Genomic DNA, 23,851 nt, shown 5'->3' on the forward strand with positions numbered 1-23,851 from the left:
TACACTCCCTAGCAATGTCACATCCATCTCGAGTCTACCCCTTCACCAAAGATGATTAGAACAGTCGGTCAACTGCATTCGGATGGTCAGCTATCTACGCTACTTTATACCCTTGAGCTCCCTAGCCGCAGCCACCTCAAAACTTCCTCCTTATCAAGAAAGAGTCCGGGCACTGTTCAGCTGCCTGCTCTGGATCTATCATCGGGGCAGAGCTTTCAACAGGCACGCAACGTTCAGGAAAAAGCATTCTGTTGACTCTACTGCGATCTTGCATGTGGGCTCGTTCTTTGCACACTGCAATATACTATGGACAAAGAATTGGAACGACCAGAAGAAGAGTCGGATACTGAGATGCAAATTCGTCCAGTCTGGCGAATGTGGCCGACAAAGACCATCAAGTACACCGCCATACCGGGAGGGCAATCTCAGTATGCTGTTCGCTATCGGAGGCATGTGAATGGAAACGTCGTAGTAACGGTGGTCGTTCTGCTACTCCTGACTTCAGCGTTAAGTATTTGGGGCACCATATTGTGGCACTGGCAACGATACGAGGAACTCTACAAACATCGTAGACTGCAAGAAGATATGAATGGGTTTGTCCCTATGGGTACGTAAGGCATTATGACCGACAGAGCATGTATGAAGAGAGAAGGAATGTACGACTGACAGGAGTTTTCAATTAACTAGTCTCCGAGAAATCCGTTTTCTTCATGAACGACGAGCGATGGGAGTTTCTCGAGCATCCAACCGATCAACAGAGTGAAGCCTTGATCGAACAATGGGCATCGCTTATTCCCAGTGAGGAGCAGATCTGATCTCTTGCATGGCCCCAAGTCTGACAATTATCCCTTCCAGATGGCAGAGGCTTTGTAGAACTTCACAACAACAACACAGCAGCCATGAACCTGCCACCGCCATTGGTCCTGCACAACCGCAGTATACACGGCATCGCCGTATTCCACCAACTCCACTGCTTGGTAAATTCTTCCCTTTGAGAAACATTCGAAATTGCAAAAGAGACAACGGAAGCTGATAATGATAATAACAACAACAACAGAAAGAGCTAGGGCAAGCCATCACCGAGCTCACTCACGGTCGGCCCTTGAGCCAGGACTTGAAACATACTTAGTAAGATTTGATTCGAAGACTCCTGATGGCCCGGAGGCGCCTTGAGAAACAACAAAAAAAAAGCTGATAAATGCTATAGTCATTGCATCGAATACCTCCGCCAGGTTGTTCAATGTACTAGCGATACCACGCTCGAAGGGTTTGATGTAACTCATCCGAATAAGTTTGCCACTACGGGTTGGGGATCCACGTACGTCTTTGCGGCGCCAATTGAAGCCGGTAGATTTTTTTTGTGTCTTCTACAGAAAAAAAAACACACGAAACGAACTCGCTAACTCATTTTTTGCCTCAGACATGTATGCAAAGACTTCGACGCTGTCTTCACCTGGACTGAACAGAACGCTCCCGAGTACGCGAGGGTCACCGCACACGGGTAATTGCATTCATATAGTTGGTTGATCTCGCATTGCCGAGCGAAGGAAAGCAGCAGCACTCCCCAAATACCCTTGTTAAAAGACAAAAAATCAGCTGCGAATGCCGGTTCTGCGTCTCCATGATTCCTTCCGCCAATGTTGCGTGTTGTGGTCATATATGCCATAGCTCCACGAGAAGACTATCTTAGCTACAAATGATAACCATCGCGAACCAAGAGCAGAGACGCTTGTGAGAAGCTTTTTAGGACACAATGCATGCATGCCTAGGTAGTCCTGTTACATACCAAAAACCCTTACGGGCTATATTGTAAGTTTATTGACGTTTGTTTGTCGACTGCAAAGTCTTGTATCTTGCGGCAGGTACTGCTGGCACCCGCTGGTATTATTGAATCAACAGAGCCGATTGCCGACTACTCTGCGGCAACGTGAGAAGTATTGTAGACGGATTCTCCAACCCCCGAGCTGATGTCTAGATTGATTAATTTTACGTCGTGCTTGGCTAGTACATATCTCTGAAGCACTTGGGATCTCTTGATGGAACAACAGCAACGAAATGATTTCAGGAACGCTAGGCTGCTCTCGCAAATTATTAGTAAGCACAAGTGAATTTTGAGCTCTCGTTGGACGATTCTAGCGGCTTCAGCTTTGTGTTCAGATTGATGAGCTTTTAAGCAGACTGTTATCGATAGGAGGATGCACGATACCTGCAAATCCTGAGTGCGCTAGGAACGATGAACGTGATGGGCGGGCTCGCGATAGCCAGAGTGGGAGTATTGGGGTGACCACGCTCCGAGCAGGTATCAGCAGCTGCAGACGTCGGTCCTGAGTATCACAGGCGACCGTAAGAGCATAGAAATGTCGTCTGTTTGGAGCTGCTGGAGCAGTTGTGTTCAACGCTGCGTGGGTTCGCGGGCTATTGTCGGATTAAGCAAGCAAGGTCCGGCGGTATAGATTGCGCATTCATCGCAACAATACTAGAACGTAGATCTGAGCGCATGTCAGCAGTCCTGCGAGCGATAGGCTTTGGTAAAGATGCCGGCCGGAATCTTCCAAATGCCTAATGACCTGTGATCTCGTCTTTTGCACCACAGCTGACGACGCTATCGAGGTGGGCTACGGCAACTGTTTCTGATTGAGATTTCCCTCTCGAATACAGCACAGAGTAAGCCTCAAGATGAGAAGTAGAGTCAATAGATTGAAACAGCTGAGTGTGCGCCTCCAACGACAAAAGGAGCTCAACCAGGCTCTGCAACTGTTTTCTCGCACCAACAGAGCTCATGAACGTGTGTGCACTGAGAATGCTGTAAATTCAGCTCAAGGCCTTCTTGCCAGCTCGGAAATGTCCTGTGATATGCAGCTTGAAGTTGGGTAGCGTCCTCGCCTCGCTCATGTTCCAAATCAACAAGCGTGTGGCGCGGGCAGTAATCGCGAACGGATAGGTGGGCCAGAAGTGCAGCTATATCGCTTGGAAGTGGCGTCTTCTCACTCCTGCAGCATCTACACCCGCAGTGGCAATAGCACTCGATACCGCACTCACTCTCCTTGGCTTACTCGCGGCTGTATGTATCTGTCGACGGGTACCCCGAGCGGTTGGCCTGCGCAGTCTTGTGTTGTGTTGGCTAGTGTATACACCAGAGTAGAGCTTGTTACGAACCCAACTACTATCGACTGAACTTGGTCGTTGGAATTGATGTACCCACGGGTGAGTCTTATACGTTGTGGATAGCGACTTTCGTATCGGTGGCGCTGGTGGTGCTAAGCGCGATTAATAACGAGCATGCGTTACTAGTGTGGGCTTCAAACTGCTACTTGGCCTGGATCAATCTCTTGTTGACCAAGAAGTCTCTAGACTTTTCTCATATGGTGCTGTAGTAAGTTCACTGTGCATATCTCATTCATGAGTCTCAGTTTCCATCAAGCTCTATCTGCTGGCCATTTATAAGAGCAAACCTGTTGCTCTCAAGCGCCTCGGGCGCCCTTACGGATAGACTTGCTGCTCGCTGTATTCTCCGAGGGCTTGCTCATATTGGAATCTCGTTCTCTTGGTCTGCCATAGTTCCATGGACACGTGTTACTCCTCTTGCCCTTTCTCCTGGCCCGAGAGACGTCTCTTTCGGTTCCTATGTCCAGCTGTCGGCCCAGGTCTTGCGTCGAGCGCTTCCCAAATAGCCGCCTAGTCGCACTTCCTTGCTAATCGCTGGGCCTTAGGCGACTGCTATCGGGTGATGCTGAGGGCGGAAGGCATGAGCTGCCTTTGTCCGAGCCAATTCCTCCTCCATGCCTAGCCACATAGTGTTGTTGCCTTGCATTGGGTTCCTAAATGGCCGTATGTCTGACAGTTGAACCATTGCCGAAGACAACACTTAGTGTTATACTGCTCGCATTGCATCAGCTCGCCTTGCCAGGCCAGGCCTTCTCTAATCATTTTGTTCGCGTGAGCGAGTACGCCATATATTGGAGTACACAGGGAAGTTGGTGGTAGGCGACGGCGACCTGCCCGGGAGGAGGTATCTCGCCAGCTTCCGTACCTGGCGTACCATACCTTAGTGAAGTTAGCTTATGTAACTTGTGTGCGCGAAGTGGGAATAGCGCCGGGAAGACCCAGAAAGCAAGCAGGCTGGAAGCTTGGACCTGTTTGGAAGACACCAGAATCGAAACGAAGAGCAAAGAAGAGCTCTCCAGCCAGACGTTAAATTCTCAGCCTCAGTTACAAACAATCCTCCAATTTTCACTTTGATCTGATCCTTTTGATACCCGACCACACTTCCACACGGTCAAGTACACACGCGCACATCACACTGCTCCTTCAATCACCAGGACACTCGTGAGTCTTCCCACAAACATCGACAACAACCCGCCACCATTGCCAGGCAATCTCTGATTCTCTGGAAACACTGCCGCCAACCATCAATTGCAACTGACCAAGGCTTCAGTATTCAGACCACATCCCATCCATCACATCACCTCCACCACCGCAATCATGTCGGGCGAGACGTTCGAGTTCCAGGCGGAGATCTCGCAGCTCCTCTCCCTCATCATCAACACTGTCTACAGCAATAAGGAGATCTTCCTGCGAGAACTCATCTCCAACTGCTCCGATGCTCTCGACAAGATCCGTTATGAGGCTCTTTCAGATCCATCAAAGCTCGACTCAGCGAAAGACCTCCGCATCGACATCATTCCAGACAAGGAGGGCAAGACGCTCACCATCCGTGATACTGGTATCGGTATGACGAAAGCCGACCTCGTCAACAACCTTGGAACGATCGCTCGCTCTGGTACAAAGCAGTTCATGGAGGCCCTTACAGCAGGTGCCGATGTGTCCATGATTGGCCAGTTCGGTGTCGGTTTCTACTCGGCGTACCTCGTTGCCGACCGCGTGACAGTGGTGTCGAAGCACAACGACGACGAGCAGTATATCTGGGAGTCTAGTGCTGGTGGCACTTTCACCATTTCTCAGGACACTGACGGCGAGCCTCTCGGCCGCGGTACCAAGATCGTCCTTCACCTCAAGGACGAGCAGACTGACTACCTTGGCGAGAGCAAGATCAAGGAGGTTGTCAAGAAGCACTCCGAGTTCATCTCATACCCAATCTACCTTCACGTGCTGAAGGAGACCGAGACCGAGGTCCCAGATGAGGATGCTGAGACGACCAAGGAGGGCGAGGACGACAACAAGCCCAAGGTCGAGGAGGTTGACGATGAGGAGGAAGAAAAGAAGGAGAAGAAGACGAAGAAGGTCAAGGAGAGCAAGATTGAAGAAGAGGAGCTCAACAAGACGAAACCAATCTGGACACGCAACCCAGCAGACATCTCGCAAGAGGAGTACGGTGCGTTCTACAAGTCGCTGAGCAACGACTGGGAAGACCATCTTGCTGTCAAGCACTTCTCTGTCGAGGGTCAGCTTGAATTCCGCGCCATCCTGTACGTGCCAAAGCGTGCACCATTCGACCTCTTCGAGACCAAGAAGACCAAGAACAACATCAAGCTCTACGTTCGCCGTGTGTTCATCACCGATGACGCTACCGACCTCATCCCAGAGTGGCTGTCCTTCATCAAGGGTGTTGTCGACTCTGAGGATCTCCCACTCAACCTGTCGCGTGAGACGCTCCAGCAGAACAAGATCATGAAGGTGATCAAGAAGAACATCATCAAGAAGACCCTTGAGCTGTTCCAAGAGATCGCCGAGGACAAGGAGAACTTTGACAAGTTCTACACTGCTTTCAGCAAGAACATCAAGCTTGGTATCCACGAGGACAGCCAGAACCGCAACGCACTCGCCAAGCTCCTCCGTTACAACTCCACCAAGTCCGGCGAGGAGGCCACATCCCTCCAGGACTACATCACGCGTATGCCAGAGCACCAGAAGCAGATGTACTACATCACCGGCGAGTCCATCAAGGCCGTCGAGAAGTCTCCATTCCTTGACGCGCTCAAGGCCAAGAACTTTGAGGTTCTGTTCCTTGTTGACCCTATCGACGAGTATGCCTTCACCCAGCTCAAGGAGTACGAGGGCAAGAAGCTTGTTGATATCACCAAGGATTTCGAGCTTGAGGAGACCGAGGAGGAGAAGACGAAGCGTGAGGCCGAAGAGAAGGAGTACGAGTCGCTCGCCAAGTCACTGAAGAACGTCCTAGGCGACAAGGTCGAGAAGGTGGTTGTCAGCCACAAGCTCGTTGGCGCTCCTTGCGCCATCCGCACTGGCCAATTCGGCTGGTCTGCCAACATGGAGCGTATCATGAAGGCCCAGGCTCTCCGTGATACCTCGATGTCCAGCTACATGAGCAGCAAGAAGACGTTTGAGATCTCACCTAACAACGCCATCATCAAGGAGCTCAAGAAGAAGGTTGAGGCAGATGGTGAGAACGACCGCACTGTCAAGAGCATCACCACCCTCCTGTTCGAGACTTCCCTGCTTGTATCTGGCTTCACTATCGATGAGCCAGCAGACTTTGCTGAGCGCATTCACAAGCTGGTGTCGCTCGGTCTCAACGTGGATGAGGATGTCGAGACGGAAGCAGAGGCAGCTGCACCCGCACCTGCAGAGGGCGCCACTGAGAGCGCTATGGAGGAAGTCGACTAGATGCACTGCACAGTGAAGCACAGTCGATTTCAAGTAATGTGTCCACGGATTCACGCGCGATTTGAGCATAATGGCTAGATACAAGATCAGGCAAGGCGTTTCTGTGTCTTGGGTGACGCAAAAAAAGGTTGTGGGCATTGGCATTATGGGCGTGCTAATGGATCAGATGCCTCTTTCTGTATTAACAGTTTTCAATCGAAGATCTGTCGATCTTTTTATTCAATCCTAGTCTATTCTGATAATCTCTCTCTTGCCTCGAATATGCTTAAACGTGGTGCCCTGTTGGTAACACTGATCCGTACCTCCTAGGAAAATATTTTTTGGTGGAAAATAGTGCTTCCCGTGCGGCTCGGCGGCTGTTCCCACCAAGACCTCCCGACTCCGCTCCAACTTTGCCATTCCAATACGGTATCCATCCACGCGCTCTCTCTCTCTCTCTCGAGTCGTTCACTCATCAGCCTGTCCGAACGATGAAGGCTCTAACGAGAACACCCCTTTCTGCATGGAAATGCCCACAATGCACGCGATCCCTCTCAACGACAACACGCCAAATGGCAGTCGGCCCGGAACATCCACGATACATTGAGATTCCCGAACCACCACAACAGACGGTCCCCTACAACCCACCTGTCAAGGGAGTCTTGCCCATCCCTCGCAATGTCTTTGCCGGCACCGCCAAAGATCTCTCCTCTGACGCGCAGATTGCTCTTTCAACCAAAGAGCCGGCGCCTGGGAGAAAAGTCGCCCCCCGCAGCCGACAAGAATGGCAGGTCAAGATGAGCGAATTGCGGCGTCAGAATTTGCGAGAAGGTCTCAAGAGCTTGAAAGCGCGTCAACAGAGTGAACTGCAGCGGGTGTCGAAACGATCTCAAGCCACGCAAGCCGAGAGGATGGAACGACTGAATAGGCCCGAGCGCGAAGACGAACGCTTGACGGCGCCGAGCAACAACCTCAATCTCGATGCACTATTTAATCAACCCATTCCCGACCCTACGCGCGAAGAGAGACTAGAGCGGAAGAAATTGAATGTCGAAGCCGCGGCTCTGCGGAAGCAAGAACAGCGTCTGGATGCGTTGCACACGCTATACATGAATGCGAGAGAATTCATCGTCACGCCGGAGCAGCTGGACAAGGCTGTCGATCAAGCGTTTGGCACCCCGGAGAATCCTATCCGCTTTGGTAGCAGCAGTATGGGTTCGTCGGAAAGTTATCCCCAGTCGAAGAGTATCTGGGCCGTGGGGAGACCGGACCGTGTGCAGGATATGCTGAACCGAGCGAATGGTGTTCCCGGTAGTAGGGCGATGGATAATGCGGGAGGTTCGGATGATATCAGCAAGGAGAGGATTCGAAGAATTGCAGAGTCTCTTACGGGTGGAAAGATGGATAAGGCGGCGAGAGTGTAAGCAAGCATAAGGTATGGAGATAGATTGAATTGAGTTTTCATGCTTGTGTGTACAGACAATGTACCCATGTATGTATGTATAACAACAACAACGACTGTGTACATTTGCAGGCTCATTATTGATCTTTGTGTATATAAAAAGCCTACCTTATCTTAACTTATTCGCACGACCTCGCCTCTCGTGACAACTAGGCACCTACTAATCATCCTTTCAAAAGAGAACACTGCATATAGGTAGTAAGGTAGCTAAGTGTTCTACATCCACGTAATCGAAACACATCCTTTGTACTCGCGAGTGCACAGCGCGGTTCTCAAAAACACAGGGGAGTACATATAGATAGTCGCGACAGAACTACTTTATACCTAGATACTACGGACTTGTGGTTGGTCTGAATCGTAGGGGGTGTAGAAGGTCGCAAAAGGAAGTTTTTCTTGTCTCGACTAGAGAAGGCATTCTTCGTGGTTTGGCAGACTGGAGACTACCTACCTTAAGATATCGCGTACCGTGAGGCTAAGGTGGTGTCTCATATATAGAGAGCTGTATCTATCGAGAGTGGCGAAGAGGCTCTTTTATGCGAGTTGTTCCGGCTGGTATTCTTGGTTGCAAGTATTCTACAGGGCGACATTCCCAACACGCGCTCATAAGGTATCCACCTACCTACCTACCTACCCTCCTCATAGTTTTGCGCTATACTGAGTAATTCTCTGGGCCAATTCTGTGACAGGTACCGTCTCTTTCACACCGAGCCGTCGACACTGCAACTCCACTGCCTTTTCTGTTTGATTCCATGCCTTTCCCAACACCACCACGAAAGGGTAACCGATGAGATCTGCATCATTGAGCTTCCACCCGAATGACCGGTCTCGATCATCGATGATCGCATCTGGCGCGATACTTCTCGTCCTGGGACCAGAAAGGAATTGCTGTAGGAGACTGGTCATTAGCGTATCGTATAAGCCTTGGACGTCTTCTGCAGAGGATCGACCAGCTCCAACAAGTAGTATACTGTAAGGCGCGATCGCAAGAGGCCAGTTAAGACCATTTTGGTCTGCGAGGAGTGATGCCACAGCTCCGATCAGACGCGAGACTCCGATGCCATGACAGCCCATTTCAATGTCAACTTGTGAATTGTCCTCCGCTTGCACTGCGGCTTCGAGGGCCCTGCTATATCGTGTTCCGAGGTGGAAAGTATGTCCAACCTCGACTGCTTGTTGGAGATGTACGGATCCTGTGTCGCAGCTGGGACATGGATCGCCTTGTCGTATTTTGGTGAGAAGGAATGGTGCTGTCTGGACTCTCGAACTCCTGACTGTGGAATCTTCTGATTGAACGCGAGGATCTCGTATGCTGATTACGGACGGAACGTGGAGTCCTTCTGTATTGAGGAGCTCTTTGCATTCGTCATACCAATCGTGCAAACTGTAGGGAGCCGGGTCGAGGCTTGGCACGGACTTTCTCAGCGCGTGGATGTTGACCTCGTGGTCTCCGTGCGGTAGATAGATGTTTACAAGGCTGGCTGTCCGAGTCCGGCCATCTCGTACTTCCGTCGTTCGTCCGCTCCATAACGTGTAAGAGCTCCCATCGAGTTCGTGTGGCCGATACTTCCCAAAGCATACTTCCTCATTCATGGACAGATCGCAGCTCTCACACGTAACGATCGTATCTTCCCCTTTAGCTGATGCGAAATGATACTCGTGGCTGTGCGTCCCACCCATGTTTCCGGAGTCTGCTGTAGCTACAAGGTACGGCAACTTGAGTTCATCCAGACATGCTTTGTATGCTCCAGAGACAGCGCTATATGTCTCCATGGCTTGTTTTGAAGTCAAATCAAAGGTATATAGATCTTTCATCACAAATTCTCGCCCACGAAGAAGTCCTTGTCGCGGCCTGACTTCATCCCGATACTTTCTCGTTACTTGGTACAGTCGAAGAGGCAGATCCTTGTACGAGTGCACAGCATTCTTGACTATTGTCGTGATTTCCTCTTCGTGAGTGGGAGCCAACAAAAACTTGGCTTCTTTCCTATCTTCCAGCTGGAAGAGTTCCTTGTTTCGGCCATCGAGTCGACCTGACTTCTCCCAAAGCTCGGTGGAAGAGAGAGATGAAAGAGACACCTTTGACGCGCCAACGCTTTGCATGTGCTTATCGATGAGGCGTTCAACTTTGTCTAGTACTCGCAAACCCAGGGGTAGGAGGTGAAAGATGCCCGATTGTGCTTGGCGGACAAAGCCCGCTCGGATGAGCAAATCGTGGCCATCGTCGCCGACAGGTTCTTTGATTCCCTTTTTAGGGGCTTGAGTGGGCGTCCAGAAATTACTCAGTCGGTTGCGACCATCAACCTAGGGTTGCCCTTAGCCAGTTGTTGGATCCAGCCTCGAAAATGGACGTACGTGAAGGGCGCGACGTGGACCAGGGCCCGATCGAAATATATGAATGCTACCAGAATACCATAGCGGTCTGCGGAGAGAGCATACAGACATCTGGAATGGTTGTAGTGTTCATTGGTGGTTGATGTCGGTGTATCCGGGAGTGTGCACATAGGTATCGGAGAGAGTATTTAACTTTTCGGTTTCGTACATCGGAAGCAAATCTGCCGAGCCATATCGAAAAAGTCTCGAGCTCTCGACTGTCAAGCGTGCCACCACAATTTTCTTCAATTTCAACAGCAGCAGCACAATGAGCGCCAAACGGAAGTCGTTTGACCACGATCCTCGAGCCAAGGACGATGGTCGACCGCAAAAGAAACCACGATCCGAGCGGGTGAAGAAGGAGGACAAGCCTACACTGCTCTTCCATGCTCGCCCCGACTGGTATGAGGCTGAACTTCCCGCTCTCGAAACGCACGAGGCAAAAGATCTGCCTTCTCAACGGACAATTGAAAATCTCCTGCAGTATGCGACAACACTGCTCGAGGCGGAGAACAAGGCGTACAATGATGGCCATCTCGCGGGTTCTTCATCACACAAGTTTTTGTCCACAATCATGGCGAGCGGTACGCTGGAAGACAAGGTGTCAGCCTTGACGCTGCTAGTGCAAGAGTCGCCGCTACACACCATGAAGGCATTTGAGAATCTGCTGAGCTTGTCCAAGAAGAAGAGCAGGAACCAAGCGCTTATGGCTGTAGCCGCCTTGAAGGATATGCTGGGACAGGGAAACGTACTGCCAGGAGACAGGAAATTGCGCGCTTTTGGCAAGCAGCCACAATTGCTTGGTGTATTGCAGGGGAAAGATGCCAGGTGGAATGCTGGCGAGGCTCTGCCAGGAGCTCTCACTAAAGAGCATTTGGTGATGTGGGCATTTGAGGATTGGCTGAAAAAGAAGTACTTTGAGCTGCTGGCAATTCTGGAGACGTGGTGCAATGACGAGATCGAGTACTCCCGACAACGAGCATTGACATATGTATGGGAACTTCTCAAGGATAAGCCGGAGCAAGAGGAGAATCTATTGCGGCTACTAGTGAACAAGCTTGGAGATACCGAACGAAAGGTAGCGTCAAGAGCTTCGTACCTGCTGCTTCAGCTGGAAAACACACATCCTGCGATGAAGCAAATCATCACCAACAGCGTGGAGGCGGACTGTCTGTACCGACCAGGACAGAGCGACCATGCCAAATACTATGCCATCATCACACTCAACCAGACCATTTTGAGTCGCAAGGACGAAGCGCTCGCGAATAGGCTGCTGGAGATATACTTTGGCTTGTTTGTGCAGTTGCTCAAGCCAGCAGAAGCGAAGAAATTTGCACCAGAAAAGAACTCTGTCAATGCCACTCCAGCTCAAGGCGGAGGAGGCAAGGCTGGCAAGATGGCGGCGAAGAAGCGAAAGGCCGAAGAAAAGAACGAGGAGTCAGCAGTGCAATTTCACGACAAAATGATATCGCAAGTCCTTGCTGGTGTCAATCGTGCCTTTGCATTCGCAGACATGAGTGATCCCAACTTTGAAAAACAGCTGGACACCATTTTCAGAGTCGCGCACTCCGCCAACTTCAATACCAGCATTCAAGCACTCATGCTGCTCCAGCAAATATCGTCGAGAAAGCACTTTGGTGCCGACAGATACTACCGGACACTGTACGAGAGTCTGCTCGATCCACGTCTCTTCAACAGCAGCAAACAGGTTCTGTATCTCAACCTACTCTACAAGAGCTTGAAGGCAGACTTGAACGCCAAACGTGTGCAAGCCTTTGTCAAGCGCATGTTGCAGGTCATCACATTGCACGAACCTGCCTTCGCCTGCGGAGTTCTTTACCTGATTCATGAGCTGTCAGGCACGTTCCCCAGCATACAGAAAATGATGACCGAACCCGAAGTCGCAGATGAGGATGAAGAAGAGCACTTTGTTGATGTACCGGAGGACGGTTCGATGAACCCCAATGCTCTCGTCTATACTGCGCCCAGCCACAAAGTCCTCTATGATCCTCGAAAACGAGATCCGGAACATGCCCAAGCCGAACGAACCTGTCTTTGGGACCTGATCCCTTCCCTCAGACACTTTCATCCGTCCGTCGCACTCTTCGCAGAAGCGATCGCAGGAACGAAAGAGATGCCACCCAAGCCTGACCCCACTCAACACACCCTCATGCACTTTCTCGACCGCTTCGTCTACCGTAACCCCAAGACTAAGCAAGAAAAGACACACGGAAGTTCCATCATGCAACCTCTCGCCGGCGCCAGTAAGGCTGCAGATATTCTCGTCAAGCCTGGAGATCCCACTCGCAGAGCTCCACTCAACAGTGAAGCATTCTGGGCCAAGAAGGTTGAGAATGTGGCAGCGGACGAGGTGTTCTTTCACAATTACTTCAACGCTGCTGGAAACTCCAAAAGGAAGCCTGCCAAGGAGCAGAAGCAGCGCGGTGCAGTGGATAGCGAGGATGAGGATGCAATGGAAGACCAGATCTGGGAGGCTATCGCCAACTCTCGGCCCGAAGTCGAAGGACCCGATTCCGACGATGACTTGTCGATGGGTGATCTGGAGAGTCTCTCGGGCGGTAGTGACGACGACGAGTCCGGCTCAGAGGGTGGCATTGATCTCGGTGGCGAGGACGGCGATGGCGCTGCCGATCTGTCCGCCTTCGCCAGCATGGATGGATTTGGTGGCGAGAGCGAGGATGAAGCGGCTCTGGATAGCGACGATGTGCCTGACCTCGATGATGATGACGAGGATGCAATGCTGGGCGATGAAGACGAGGTTCCCTTTGACGGCTTCGATGGAGAGGAAGAGGAGGCCGAGGCAGAGACGAATGCCGCGAGGAACAAGAAGAAGAGAGCAGAGAAGAAGAAGCTGAAGAACCTGCCGGTGTTTGCGAGTGCGGAGGACTATGCGAAGCTCATTGGAGATGATGAAGAGGGTGTATAGATGGGGATGGACATTTGTGCGCTAATCAGGGCTAATATGAGTATTGCATGCGGACCTACCTACTTCCATGCCTCTTGAGGCACTCGATGATATTCCAGCATGGCACATTCTACAGCAAGGTACCCTATGAATTCGTCCCGAAATGCAGACGGAAGCTGTGTGGACAAGAGCATTCGAGGAGAAAAGAGCGACTTGCGTGGGAAGCAGCTCTCTTGCCAAGGTTGGCTCCAATCGTCGCCTTGACTTCCGCTCACCTCGCACTTCCCATCTCCATCAAAGTTTCGACAATAGACTCTCCCATGACATGCAAAGACGTTTCAGCGAGGGCCGCCAATGTATGCTCAGGCTGCGAAGAAGAATCGTGACATCTTGTACCTTTGCCCAGTCGCCGACCTCTAGCTTTGACGACCTCGGCGACGTGACTGACAATGGGGCTATCGCAATACAGGTATGCTTCGGGCCAGTATTATACCTCCTACTGTTCCCCTCGCTGCCAAACTTCCAATTCCTTCTACCTGGGCGTCCGTGAGGTTCAATCAAGCATTTTTCTGAAGGAGCATTTAAACCCTCGCTTCCTGTGCAGAACTTATGCAGCCGCAAGCAAGAGTGTGTGATAACCTGACCACCACCTCTCCACATCTTGCTATTGGCCCAAAGAGCCTGTCTGTGAGAAAAGTTAGTATCCTCTGCGGCTCGCGTGTGTGCAGACTTTGGAGGGGTGGGGAGATCTCGTAGATTGCACTCATCATGGGGTCCTATCATCACCTATGCTTATACTGTAGGTAGGGTCCGAGCCCGACCCAGCTGTACCCCAGTGTGTCATTTAGAGTGTATTACTAACATACACTACTGCGATAGCGTCTTCGCCGTATCCGTGTTGCTTTGCACACATCCGCTTGCTGGCTCGCCTTTGTCTCGCTGGTACATGAGGCCTAAGGAGGGAGGCTCGGCATAATCGCGATTCGCTGGATCGCGCATCACCTAGGAGGTAACTCCTATGCCAAGTACTGAAGTAGGACGTTCCATACCTTGAGTAGTCAAGTCCGTGACTTGTTGTTGTCGTTGTTGTATGCTATCTAATCCATTAGACCGGCGACCATGTTCCAATTCGCCCTAGGTGCTGAAGCGGGTGCCTCTGACGGGCCAATCGAATGCTCTCCAGTGTAGAAGTATATGTACTTGTCTGTAGCACCTACGAGCGAGGGAGTCTGGACTCTGCAGGGCAAGTCGCCGTCAGACTTCAGTCCGACTCTCCGACGACAGTGTCCTTTTTCCTCCAGGGCCCGGGGGTGCTAACGAATTGAGGAGCTGCCCAGGGACCTTGGTTGCGTGCCTACCGGGCCCCGGCGAGGGCCAAGGATGCTAACTTAGATGGATTCGTGGCGGCCAAGACGATGTACTCTGGACGATGATGACATGGAGCAGCGGCAGATCATAGCAGCCGTATGCTGAGCGCCCAGCCCTATGACAAGTGTTGTAAGTTTAGTGCAGCGATGATGATGGCCATATTGGCAACGATGATGATGATGAGTAAGAGAGCAGTCGGAGCAGACATGGCGCGACACCCCGTCCCTAAGACTTCCTCTTGCACCTATGCGGTATGCGGTATCATGTACCTCAGGTGTGCACCCGGCCCTGCCCTGCCCTGCCCTGCCCTGCCCTTAGACCTGGCGCTGCCCTGCCCTGCGTCTCCTGCCAAACAAAATCTTGAACGGGGGTGCAGAAGAAGCTTCGACTGGGCTGCGCAGAAGTTTATTATTGCCCATCCTGCCACTGCCAGGCGAGCGCTGCGGTACGACAAGTGTACAGTACGAGAATGCCTGCCATCCCTGCCTTCGACACCTGGTGCCACGCCTCTCGCTGATTCTTCTCGCAAACTCGGTCGTGGATGATTCTCTAACCCAGCACTACCCAACCAACTCTCGGCGCCGGCAGCGAAGCGATATGATGTATGCAAGCTGACTTCTTTCTGTCGACTGCGATGACGCATCATTATTACCCTTCACCAGAAACTACCTACCTTACCTACCTGACTCTCATCAACTCACCTGGAGGCTTTGATATCGCTCCTGTTGTCAGATGAAGCCTCCCGGAAAGTATCCTCCTTGGAGACCAACCAGCGTGCAGGCAGGCAGACAGGCAGACAGACAGGCGGGCAGGCAGGCAGGCAGGCGGACAGACAGGCAGACAGGCAGACAGGCAGGCGGGTAGGCAGGAAGGCGGGACACCAAAGGTTATCGATTGCGCTTGAGCACACCTTAAGGCGTTTAGGGCACGAGCTGGGAATAGCATCCGCTCAAGCTCACTGCCCTTGATCCTTCTCTTCGACGCTTCGTCCACGATCCCCGCGGGCGGGCGACGTTGCCATCCTCTGGAGGCGAGGAATTCGGTACACGCCTTCCTTATAGACTGCTGCGCGCTGCACACGCTCGAGCGCTGTCCCTCCGGACTGTGCGCCGCAGTCCACCATGAATCCCACGCATTCCAGCGACGCTGCCCGCACCGATAGCCTCACCGCCTCTAGTCTGCCGCTTTACAGCGCAGGCGCTTTCGACGGAGCATCCAGTATGGCCATGCCGGGTGGCTCGAATGGTGCGCAGTGGTTCCAGAGAGACATTGACTATGGGGATTACGACCAGGACGTGAATGGCGAAGATGGCAACGCAGATGTCGATAACGATCCGGACAATGATGGCGGCGATCAGAGAGATCCCAAGCGGAGGAGAATTGCAAGAGCATGTGACATGTGTCGAAAGAAGAAGATCAAATGCGATGGCAAGATGCCCAAGTGTAGCCACTGCGAGAATTATAAGACGGAATGCATATTTACACATGTCGAGAAGAAGCGCGCACCACCTAAAGGCGCCAAATACATCGAGGGACTGGAGAATCGGCTGGGCAGGATGGAGAATCTGTTGCGGCTGTCAGGCCTGCTAGCAGAGGACGACGGAGGACGAACAGATTTAGGGACGCTGGAGAAGAGATTGGCGGAGCAGACACGAACCGCCAAAAGCAATGCTACCAGCCCACAGTCGCAACACTCCTCCATGCGGCAAGGTAGTGGTGGTAATAGCAAGGAGAGTAATACACCAGCGCAAAATGATGCATTAGAAAGCACGACCCTGCCACAAGCTGCCAGCCCCGCGGCACTCAACGATAATGATAAATCCTCGTTACCGGACCTCACCAAACCGTCCACGGATGGCTCCAAGAAAGAGTCGGGGGAGGTGGACGTGCTGGCCGATCAAATGTGCAGCCTCATTACGAACAATTGCGGTGAAACACGCTACATTGGCTCCTCTTCCGGTTTCAGCATATTCAGTCCCAAAGGCATACAATGGGTGAATGAGAAAACCGGGGATACCAGCTTTCAATCGATGATTGCACACGCTTCATCCGAGGACAAACAAGGCTGGGACCATTGGAAGCCAGAGGTGTTCAATGATCTCTTCCAGAGACGAATCTTCAGGCCCCTCCCTGGCCGACAGGAGTGCTATGCGCTGCTCAAGGACTATTTTGAGAACTTCAATTGCATGTTCCCTCTGTTTCATGAGCCCACATTCATGCACTTGGTGGACAAGCACTACTCACTCGAGCCATACGACGGGTCAGGCTGGTGGGCCAGCTTAAATGTGGCACTGGCGATTGGACACCGGCTGCGCGTGATGAGCAATGTGGTACCACGAGAAGAAGATGAGGTGGCCTGGGCATACCTCAAGAATGCCATGGCAGTGATGTCCGAGCTGACGATGCGCAACACCGATCTCCTCTCAGTCCAAGCACTACTGGGTATGGCGCTCTTCTTGCAAGGGACTCCCAATCCGCAGCCCACCTTCTTCCTGGTGGCAGCTGCAATTCGGCTGGCACACTCGATTGGACTTCACAAGCGTGGCTCGGGCTTCAACCTCAACGACGTCGAGAGTGAGCAGCGCAAGCGCGTGTTCTGGATCGCGTATCTCCTGGATAAAGACATCTGCTTGCGTTCGGGACGGCCACCGGTGCAAGACGACGATGATATGAACGTGGAACTCCCTTCGGAGAATCCCGTTGACAACGTGGGCAATGTGCCTCTCGCGCAAGGTGGTACCATGAACTTATTCAGACTGATGTGCCAGTTCGCGCAGATACAGTCTCGAGTATATAAGCAGCTGTACTCGGTGAAGGCCGGGCGTCAAAGTGATGGCGAACTTTTGAACACGATCGGAGAGCTCGATGCATCGCTAGAAGAGTGGAAAGACAGCATACCTATTGACTTCCGGCCGGAGCACGAGATTAAGGCTGCTCATACACCGCTGATTCTACATGTTGTGGTGCTGCATTTCGCGTACTACAATTGTCTGACGACGATACACAGGATGAGTGTACACCACGGATACTGGACGAGTCGGCTGAGTGATTATGCTGTGCAAGGGTTGAATGCACGTCCGTTGAATCCTCGAGTATTCATGAGCGCAGCACTGTGCGTGAACGCAGCAAGGACAAGCATAGGGTTGATCAGATATATTCCGCAGGGCGATTATGCATGTGTTTGGTGAGTGGCATGTGGGATCCCGTCGTGAGACCGATCTAACTGATGTCGACATTTAGGCTGATCCTCTACTACCCGGTGTCGTCCCTCGTTACACTGTTCGCCAACATCCTGCAAAACCCTCAAGATGCCCGAGCGAGGACCGATCTCAAGCTCATGAGTAGTGTGGTGGCTTTCTTGACCATGCTCGAACGCGATGTCGCAGAGGCAACCGGCAATGTCCGCCGCATGCTATCGGTATGCGCCGAATTCGAACGCATAGCACGCGTGGCTCTTGATAAAGCCGAACGCGAGATGCGCGGGCGCGGCAAACGGAAGCAGGCCGAACGCGAACGAGAGAAGGCGCTAAAGGAAAGAGTCAACGGCGAGATCGTGCAAGGCATCGAGGAAGGCAAAAGTTTGGAACAAATACAAGTCGAAACACAAGCCTCTTATCGAAGACCAGTACAGACGCCCACTCTACGCGCCTCTGTGTCTGGGAGTCAAGCCGGTAGTAATCCTACCAATAGTCCCCGAAGCTGGGGAGGCAGTCCGCCCGGAGGCTCAGGCCCTGAAAACCAACCTATGCACCAACTCGGACAACGCTCGTTCAGCAATCCCACGCCACGTATGCAGAACGCCAATCTGAATGCGAACCATCAACACCAAAGCAATTATATGCCGTCCCAACAGCCGCATTCCGCCAGTGGACCTTTCAATGCTCTCCAGTTCCCTCAAAACATGAGCCCTATGGACTTTTCTGGCGCTAACGGCTCACCACATCAACCATTCACCTCTGGACCCTCGCCCATGGATGGTGGATTCGGTCAACAACACCATCACCATACAGGTTTCTCACCTCAACAGACTTCCGGTGCTGATTTCGGTATAGCTTTCGATCCCAACAATGGAGTCCCCGGTGGTCCCGGGCCTGGTGGTGCTTTTCAACAACCTTTTGTCCCTCAGGATTTGTGGCAGATGCCCATGACGCTAGAATGGTGAGTCTGAACATCTCTTGTATTCCTGTCCCGTGTGCCATGTCACAATTCAGGAGGTCATGTACTGACAATATTGGTTTTTGTAGGGACTGGGCAGAAGGGCTTGGACTGGGCGCTTTCACACCCGGTCCAATGGCATTTGATCCTATCGGTGGTGCCGGCGGGGGCGGTTTCGCGCCTGATCAACAAACTCCGCATAGCAGTTCCATGGGACCACCACCACCGCAATAATTGAAAAATGAGCATGTCAGCGAGCGAGCGAATTGAGCCCTTTTTTTTTCTTGTGCGCATTTGTGCGTATTTGTGTGTTCATGTGTCAAATGGATTGATTCATTTGGTAAATTGAGCATCTTAGCATCGTGAAGCGAAGCGAAGCGTTGTATAGCGGCTGTACTATTTATTTATGTATCGTTCGATGCTGCTATTCTTCTTTCTCTTCTTTTTGGCACTACATAGGTATGTAGTTATGAACGATGTTACGATCGATGGATGGAAAGAGTAGAATAAATATATGGAACTGGAAAGTGGAATTGAAAAGGTACAGGTACTGAAAGGGAAGGAAAGGGAAAGGCAAGGCAAGGCAGGAAAGGCAAGGCAAGGCAAGGCAAGGCAAGGCAGGGAAAAGGCAAGGCAGGGAAATTTCAAAGGAAAGAACGAACCTGGGAAGAACTAAACTGGAAAGAAAGAACGAAAGAAAAGAAAAGAAGTCGTCCTCGCTAGGATTTTGTCTTTCCTTTCTTTTCTTTTTTCCTTTTCCTCTTGATTTTTGATTCTGGGAGACAAGAGTTGAGAGTTAATATATAGTTGGTTGTTTTACCTGTTTTACCATAGACTTTTACCATAGATTTCTTTCGATTGATTTCTTTGATTTTTTTTGATTTTTTTGATGTTTCGATTTTCAAGAGAGAGGGGGGGGGGGGAATAAGAGAGAGAGAGATGGGAAAGAATCAAGATGTAAAAGATGGACAGAAAGATGAGGAAAGAGGAAAGATGGATGGAAAGAAATATGGAGAGAAAGTGTGGAGAGATAGGCAGGGAGAGAGGTGGAAAGGACGATGACAAGAACGACGGAAAGAAAGGTCGAAAAACCGATGACAAGAACGATGGAAGTTTGTGAGGATATAATACACTGCATGTGTATACATATACATCTACCTTGTACAAGTATGAAGCCCATTAACATCATCATCGGCATCTTCGTCATCGTCGAGACAATTAGCATTCTTTTTCCTGAATTGTTTTTCATCAATCCTCTAATCCCACACTCTTCCTCCTCCCCCAGACTTCATCAGCATCCTTCTTCCCCTTCGTCTCCGGCACATACCAACCAACAAAGACTCCAAATAGCACAGCAAAGGCGGCAAAGATGAAATACACTTGCCCTGGGGCCATTCGGGCATTCAACAGCGGGAAAAACTGTGCCACAATAAAAGTCGCTATCCAGTTGGCGGCCAAAGCCCAACTTTGCACCGCACCCACGGCTTCTGAGCCTACGAGCTCCGACGCGAGGATGAAGGGGATGGGGCCCAGACCAAGGCCGAAGGAGGCTACGAACAGGATGACAGCTACTGCGCTGAGGACTTTGATGGAATGCATCATTCCGATGGCGAGCAGGAGGGAGCTGAGGCCCATTCCGGTGATGGAGAGCAAGAGGCAGCGGATACGGCCGAGTTTGTCTGCGAGGGGAGCGCAGGATGTTGTGATGATGATGTTGACTGCTGCGACTGCGACGTTGAGGATTGCCGAGTTGGCGGCTAGGAGGGAGGAGAGGAGTGATACGCCGTACATGACTATGCTGTTGATGCCGGTAAATTGTTGGGCCTGGCAATGGGTTAGTCTTGTGAGTTTTGGCTGCGAAGTGTGAGCTCAAGACAGAGATGGACAACTTACGACCATGATTGCTATGACGGATATGACGGCCGCTTTTGTGTCTGGGTGGGTGGTGACTTCGAAGAAGCCTAGTGCATCTTTCTTGTTGTTGTTCTTCTTGTTGTTGTTGGAGCTGTACCTTGTCGTTTCATGGTTAGATAGCAGGTTCGCTTCTTCGTCGTCTGAATACTGCTCCACAGAAGTGCCGAGGGCGGAGATCTCGTCGTCGATATCTGCATGCAGACCTCGTAGCTTTCTCAATACGCTCTTCGCTCGCGATATCTCGCCCATATCCGCCAGATATTTCGGACTCTCTTGACCAGCTAGGACCAGTCCCAGCATCTGGAGAAGCGCGATCGCCCCACCCACAGCCAGAATGATTCTCCATAGTTGTCCCTCGCTCAAAAAGAGACCTAGCGCTTGTGTAATCAGGATACCGCAATTGGTGGCAATCTGGGTGAAGGCGCCAAAGAAGCCTCTCTTGCTGGGTGGTGAAATCTCGCTAATGTAGATGGGAACCACCACTGTTGCTCCTCCTGCGCCGATTCCAGCTATGAGACGGCCCAAGGCCATAACGCCTACATTGGGCGCAGCCGCCTCGAATAAGGGGCCCACGACAGCGAATGCACTGAGGTAGATCATGGCTCTGAGTCTTCCATATCTAGCCGCCACCGGACCTGCTGATAGAGCTCCAAGCAGACCGCCCAGAGTGAAGGAGGAGGAGACCAGGCCAAATTGCGTGGGGTTCATAGGGATGCATTGTGGCAGAGAGGAGGCGGTCGAGGGCGCGGAAGTGTCGTGGAAGACGAGGTGCTTAATGCGATCGAGGGAGGAGGGTCCGGCATGCTGCTGGGCGCAAGTGATGACTTGTTGGGGGGCATTGAGCTCGGCGAGGTGGTAGCCGAAGAGCAGAGGGCCGAGAATGGCGGTGCTGAGGAGCTGGAGCAAGTTGGGGGTCGTCATGCTGTGGTGGTGGTGGTTGTGGAATCGGGAGAGGACGAGAATAGAACTACAGTATGCTCTACCTACCGTAGGAGGTGTCAGGTCAGGTCAGGTAGGTACATGTACTGTCCAGGTCGTGACAGCTCATCCTTGTATTGGACAAAGTACCTCCATACCTCAGCACCAGTAGGAGTGGAACTAACCCGCTGGCCGGTCAGACGCGACGCGTTGGTGAAGGGCAATAACCCAATATAGAGCTAACAGGACTATCATCACCTCCGCCCGCTTCCACCGCCCCGCCCCGCCCCCGCCCGCCAGCCAGCCAGTACAGCATGACTTCCACCAACAATAACCCGCCTTCTGTCCCTCCGCCAGGCCCAGCGGCTCCCGCTCCGCTGCTGCCGTCCGCCCCTCCGAGTGTAGGGCCAATACCACCAACGCACTCGCTCAAAAGAGGCGCACCGGCCGCCGTGGATGGTAAGTGAGGTGGCAGGCATCTTTCCCATCCGTCCATCGTACCTGTGTCGCTTATGTCGAAGTGTCATGCCTTAAGGTATTATGGAAGCCTCGTGGGGACCGGCTGTATCGCCTCCCCGGCCAGGCCATGAGGCGAGAACTAACATCATTCTACTCTCCCAGAGGCCGACGCTCCATCGCTCGTGAGGATGAATGCCACGCCCTATGCGCCGCAAAGGCATATCAACGACAACTATGACATTGTTGGTTTCATCAGCAGCGGAACATATGGACGCGTATATAAAGCGGTCAATAAGCGTGGCGTTCACCAGGCAAATCCCGCGAAGCATCCCGATGGCAGGCCCATCGAAGCCTTTGCCATCAAGAAGTTCAAGCCCGACAAGGAGGGCGAGCTGCAGTACACGGGCATCTCACAGTCGGCCATTCGAGAAATGGCTCTGTGTACGGAATTGAGCCACCCGGCACTCATCCATCTGGTCGAGATCATTCTCGAAGCAAAATGTATCTTCATGGTCTTCGAGTATGCCGAACACGATCTTCTGCAAATTATTCACCACCATAGCCTGTTGCCTCGAACGCCCATACCTGCATCGACCCTTCGCTCGTGTATGTACCAGATCTTCTCCGGTCTCCTATATCTCCACCAAAACTGGGTCATCCACCGAGACCTGAAGCCCGCCAACATCATGGTCACATCGGGTGGAGCGATCAAGATTGGAGATCTCGGCTTGGCTCGACTCTTCTGGAAGCCGCTGCACGCACTCTTCTCGGGCGATAAGGTCGTCGTGACCATCTGGTATCGTGCACCCGAACTCCTACTCGGCAGTAGGCACTACACGCCAGCCATCGACCTCTGGGCCGTAGGTTGCATCTTTGCCGAACTTCTCAGTCTCAGGCCAATCTTTAAGGGAGAGGAAGCCAAGCAAGACTCGAAGAAAGCCGTACCCTTCCAACGCAACCAAATGGGCAAGATTGGCGAGATTCTTGGTCTTCCTAGGAAGAATGAATGGCCTTTACTCGCCTCCATGCCCGAGTACCCCAATCTCTCCAGCGTCAGTATGCACAATCCCGCAGTCAACCGACCCATGGGTCTGGAAAAATGGTATCGCAACACGCTACAGAATAACCACTATGGAAGAAATGCTCCCGATGATAGTGCATTGGATCTGCTCAAAAGCCTACTCAGATACGATCCGTTGAAACGTATGACAGCCGAACAAGCGCTTCAACATCCGTATTTCACGGCTGGTATTGGTACTGGAGGAGGGGGAGGAGGATACTCTTCCTTTTCTCCTTCTACCACCACGACCGCGACCACTTCCTCTTCTTCTGCGGCGGCGACGGCAGCGGCAGGAGCAACAGCAAAAATTCAAGCTTTGTATTCGAATTGTTTTGAAGGGTTGGAGAATAAATATCCTCCGAGAAAAGTCAGTACCGAAGCGCATAATGAGATTGGCACGACGACGACGGCGGCGACGACGAATCATAACAGTGCTGTGACGGGCTCGAAGAGGAGTGCGGCCATTCAACAGCAGGCACAGCAGGCACAACAACAACAGCAGCAGCAGCAGCAGCAGCAGCAGCAGGACGAGAGGTTATTGGGGCCTGTGCAGAAGAAAATGAGGGATGGGTAGACTACCTACCAGGTATCAATGGATATGTACCTACCTACCTCCTATAGACGTAGAACTTGTATAATTACCTTGCTGGATGAT

General features: G+C 51.9%; 8 protein-coding genes across 8 annotated transcripts; 6 read left to right on the forward strand and 2 right to left on the reverse strand.

Moving 5' to 3' along the window:
• Positions 1 to 168: 168 nt before the first annotated feature.
• SEPMUDRAFT_153745 (uncharacterized protein) lies at positions 169 to 1,505 on the forward strand (the record flags this gene model as incomplete). Its single annotated transcript, XM_016907527.1, has 6 exons — positions 169 to 607; positions 688 to 798; positions 856 to 977; positions 1,058 to 1,128; positions 1,208 to 1,318; positions 1,421 to 1,505. The coding sequence occupies exons 1-6, from the start codon at positions 307 to 309 to the stop codon at positions 1,503 to 1,505; spliced, it is 801 nt and encodes a 266-aa protein (XP_016766045.1). The 5' UTR covers positions 169 to 306.
• Positions 1,506 to 4,246: 2,741 nt separating this feature from the next.
• On the forward strand, positions 4,247 to 6,860 carry SEPMUDRAFT_146830 (molecular chaperone and allergen Mod-E/Hsp90/Hsp1). Its single transcript, XM_016903892.1, has 2 exons — positions 4,247 to 4,326; positions 4,436 to 6,860. Exon 2 carries the CDS (start codon positions 4,483 to 4,485, stop codon positions 6,583 to 6,585), a length of 2,103 nt encoding a protein of 700 aa, XP_016766046.1. The 5' UTR covers positions 4,247 to 4,326; positions 4,436 to 4,482; the 3' UTR covers positions 6,586 to 6,860.
• A 161-nt stretch (positions 6,861 to 7,021) lies between these two features.
• Positions 7,022 to 8,097, forward strand: SEPMUDRAFT_146831 (uncharacterized protein). The gene has a single exon (XM_016903893.1). The coding sequence runs from the start codon at positions 7,056 to 7,058 to the stop codon at positions 7,986 to 7,988; it is 933 nt and encodes a 310-aa protein (XP_016766047.1). The 5' UTR covers positions 7,022 to 7,055; the 3' UTR covers positions 7,989 to 8,097.
• A 470-nt stretch (positions 8,098 to 8,567) lies between these two features.
• Positions 8,568 to 10,380, reverse strand: SEPMUDRAFT_146832 (class II aaRS and biotin synthetase). Its single transcript, XM_016903894.1, has one exon. It carries the CDS (start codon positions 10,124 to 10,126, stop codon positions 8,663 to 8,665), a length of 1,464 nt encoding a protein of 487 aa, XP_016766048.1. The 5' UTR covers positions 10,127 to 10,380; the 3' UTR covers positions 8,568 to 8,662.
• Positions 10,381 to 10,664: 284 nt separating this feature from the next.
• SEPMUDRAFT_146833 (CBF-domain-containing protein) lies at positions 10,665 to 13,705 on the forward strand (the record flags this gene model as incomplete). The annotated part of the gene is made up of 1 exon (XM_016903895.1): positions 10,665 to 13,705. The coding sequence occupies one exon, from the start codon at positions 10,665 to 10,667 to the stop codon at positions 13,341 to 13,343; it is 2,679 nt and encodes an 892-aa protein (XP_016766049.1). The 3' UTR covers positions 13,344 to 13,705.
• A 1,527-nt stretch (positions 13,706 to 15,232) lies between these two features.
• Positions 15,233 to 19,624, forward strand: SEPMUDRAFT_146834 (uncharacterized protein). The gene is made up of 3 exons (XM_016903896.1): positions 15,233 to 17,874; positions 17,931 to 18,848; positions 18,935 to 19,624. The coding sequence occupies exons 1-3, from the start codon at positions 15,812 to 15,814 to the stop codon at positions 19,077 to 19,079; spliced, it is 3,126 nt and encodes a 1,041-aa protein (XP_016766050.1). The 5' UTR covers positions 15,233 to 15,811; the 3' UTR covers positions 19,080 to 19,624.
• A 364-nt stretch (positions 19,625 to 19,988) lies between these two features.
• Positions 19,989 to 21,584, reverse strand: SEPMUDRAFT_146835 (general substrate transporter). Its single transcript, XM_016903897.1, has 2 exons — positions 20,739 to 21,584; positions 19,989 to 20,669 (listed from the first exon to the last, which is right to left on the reverse strand). Exons 1-2 carry the CDS (start codon positions 21,465 to 21,467, stop codon positions 20,094 to 20,096), a joined length of 1,305 nt encoding a protein of 434 aa, XP_016766051.1. The 5' UTR covers positions 21,468 to 21,584; the 3' UTR covers positions 19,989 to 20,093.
• A 407-nt stretch (positions 21,585 to 21,991) lies between these two features.
• Positions 21,992 to 23,770, forward strand: SEPMUDRAFT_130583 (Pkinase-domain-containing protein; the record flags this gene model as incomplete). The annotated part of the gene is made up of 2 exons (XM_016902363.1): positions 21,992 to 22,136; positions 22,299 to 23,770. 2 exons carry the CDS (start codon positions 21,992 to 21,994, stop codon positions 23,768 to 23,770), a joined length of 1,617 nt encoding a protein of 538 aa, XP_016766052.1.
• Between the last annotated feature and the right edge of the window lie 81 nt (positions 23,771 to 23,851).

This window comes from Sphaerulina musiva (genome assembly GCF_000320565.1).
Source record: "Sphaerulina musiva SO2202 unplaced genomic scaffold SEPMUscaffold_1, whole genome shotgun sequence".
NCBI lineage: Eukaryota > Fungi > Ascomycota > Dothideomycetes > Mycosphaerellales > Mycosphaerellaceae > Sphaerulina > Sphaerulina musiva.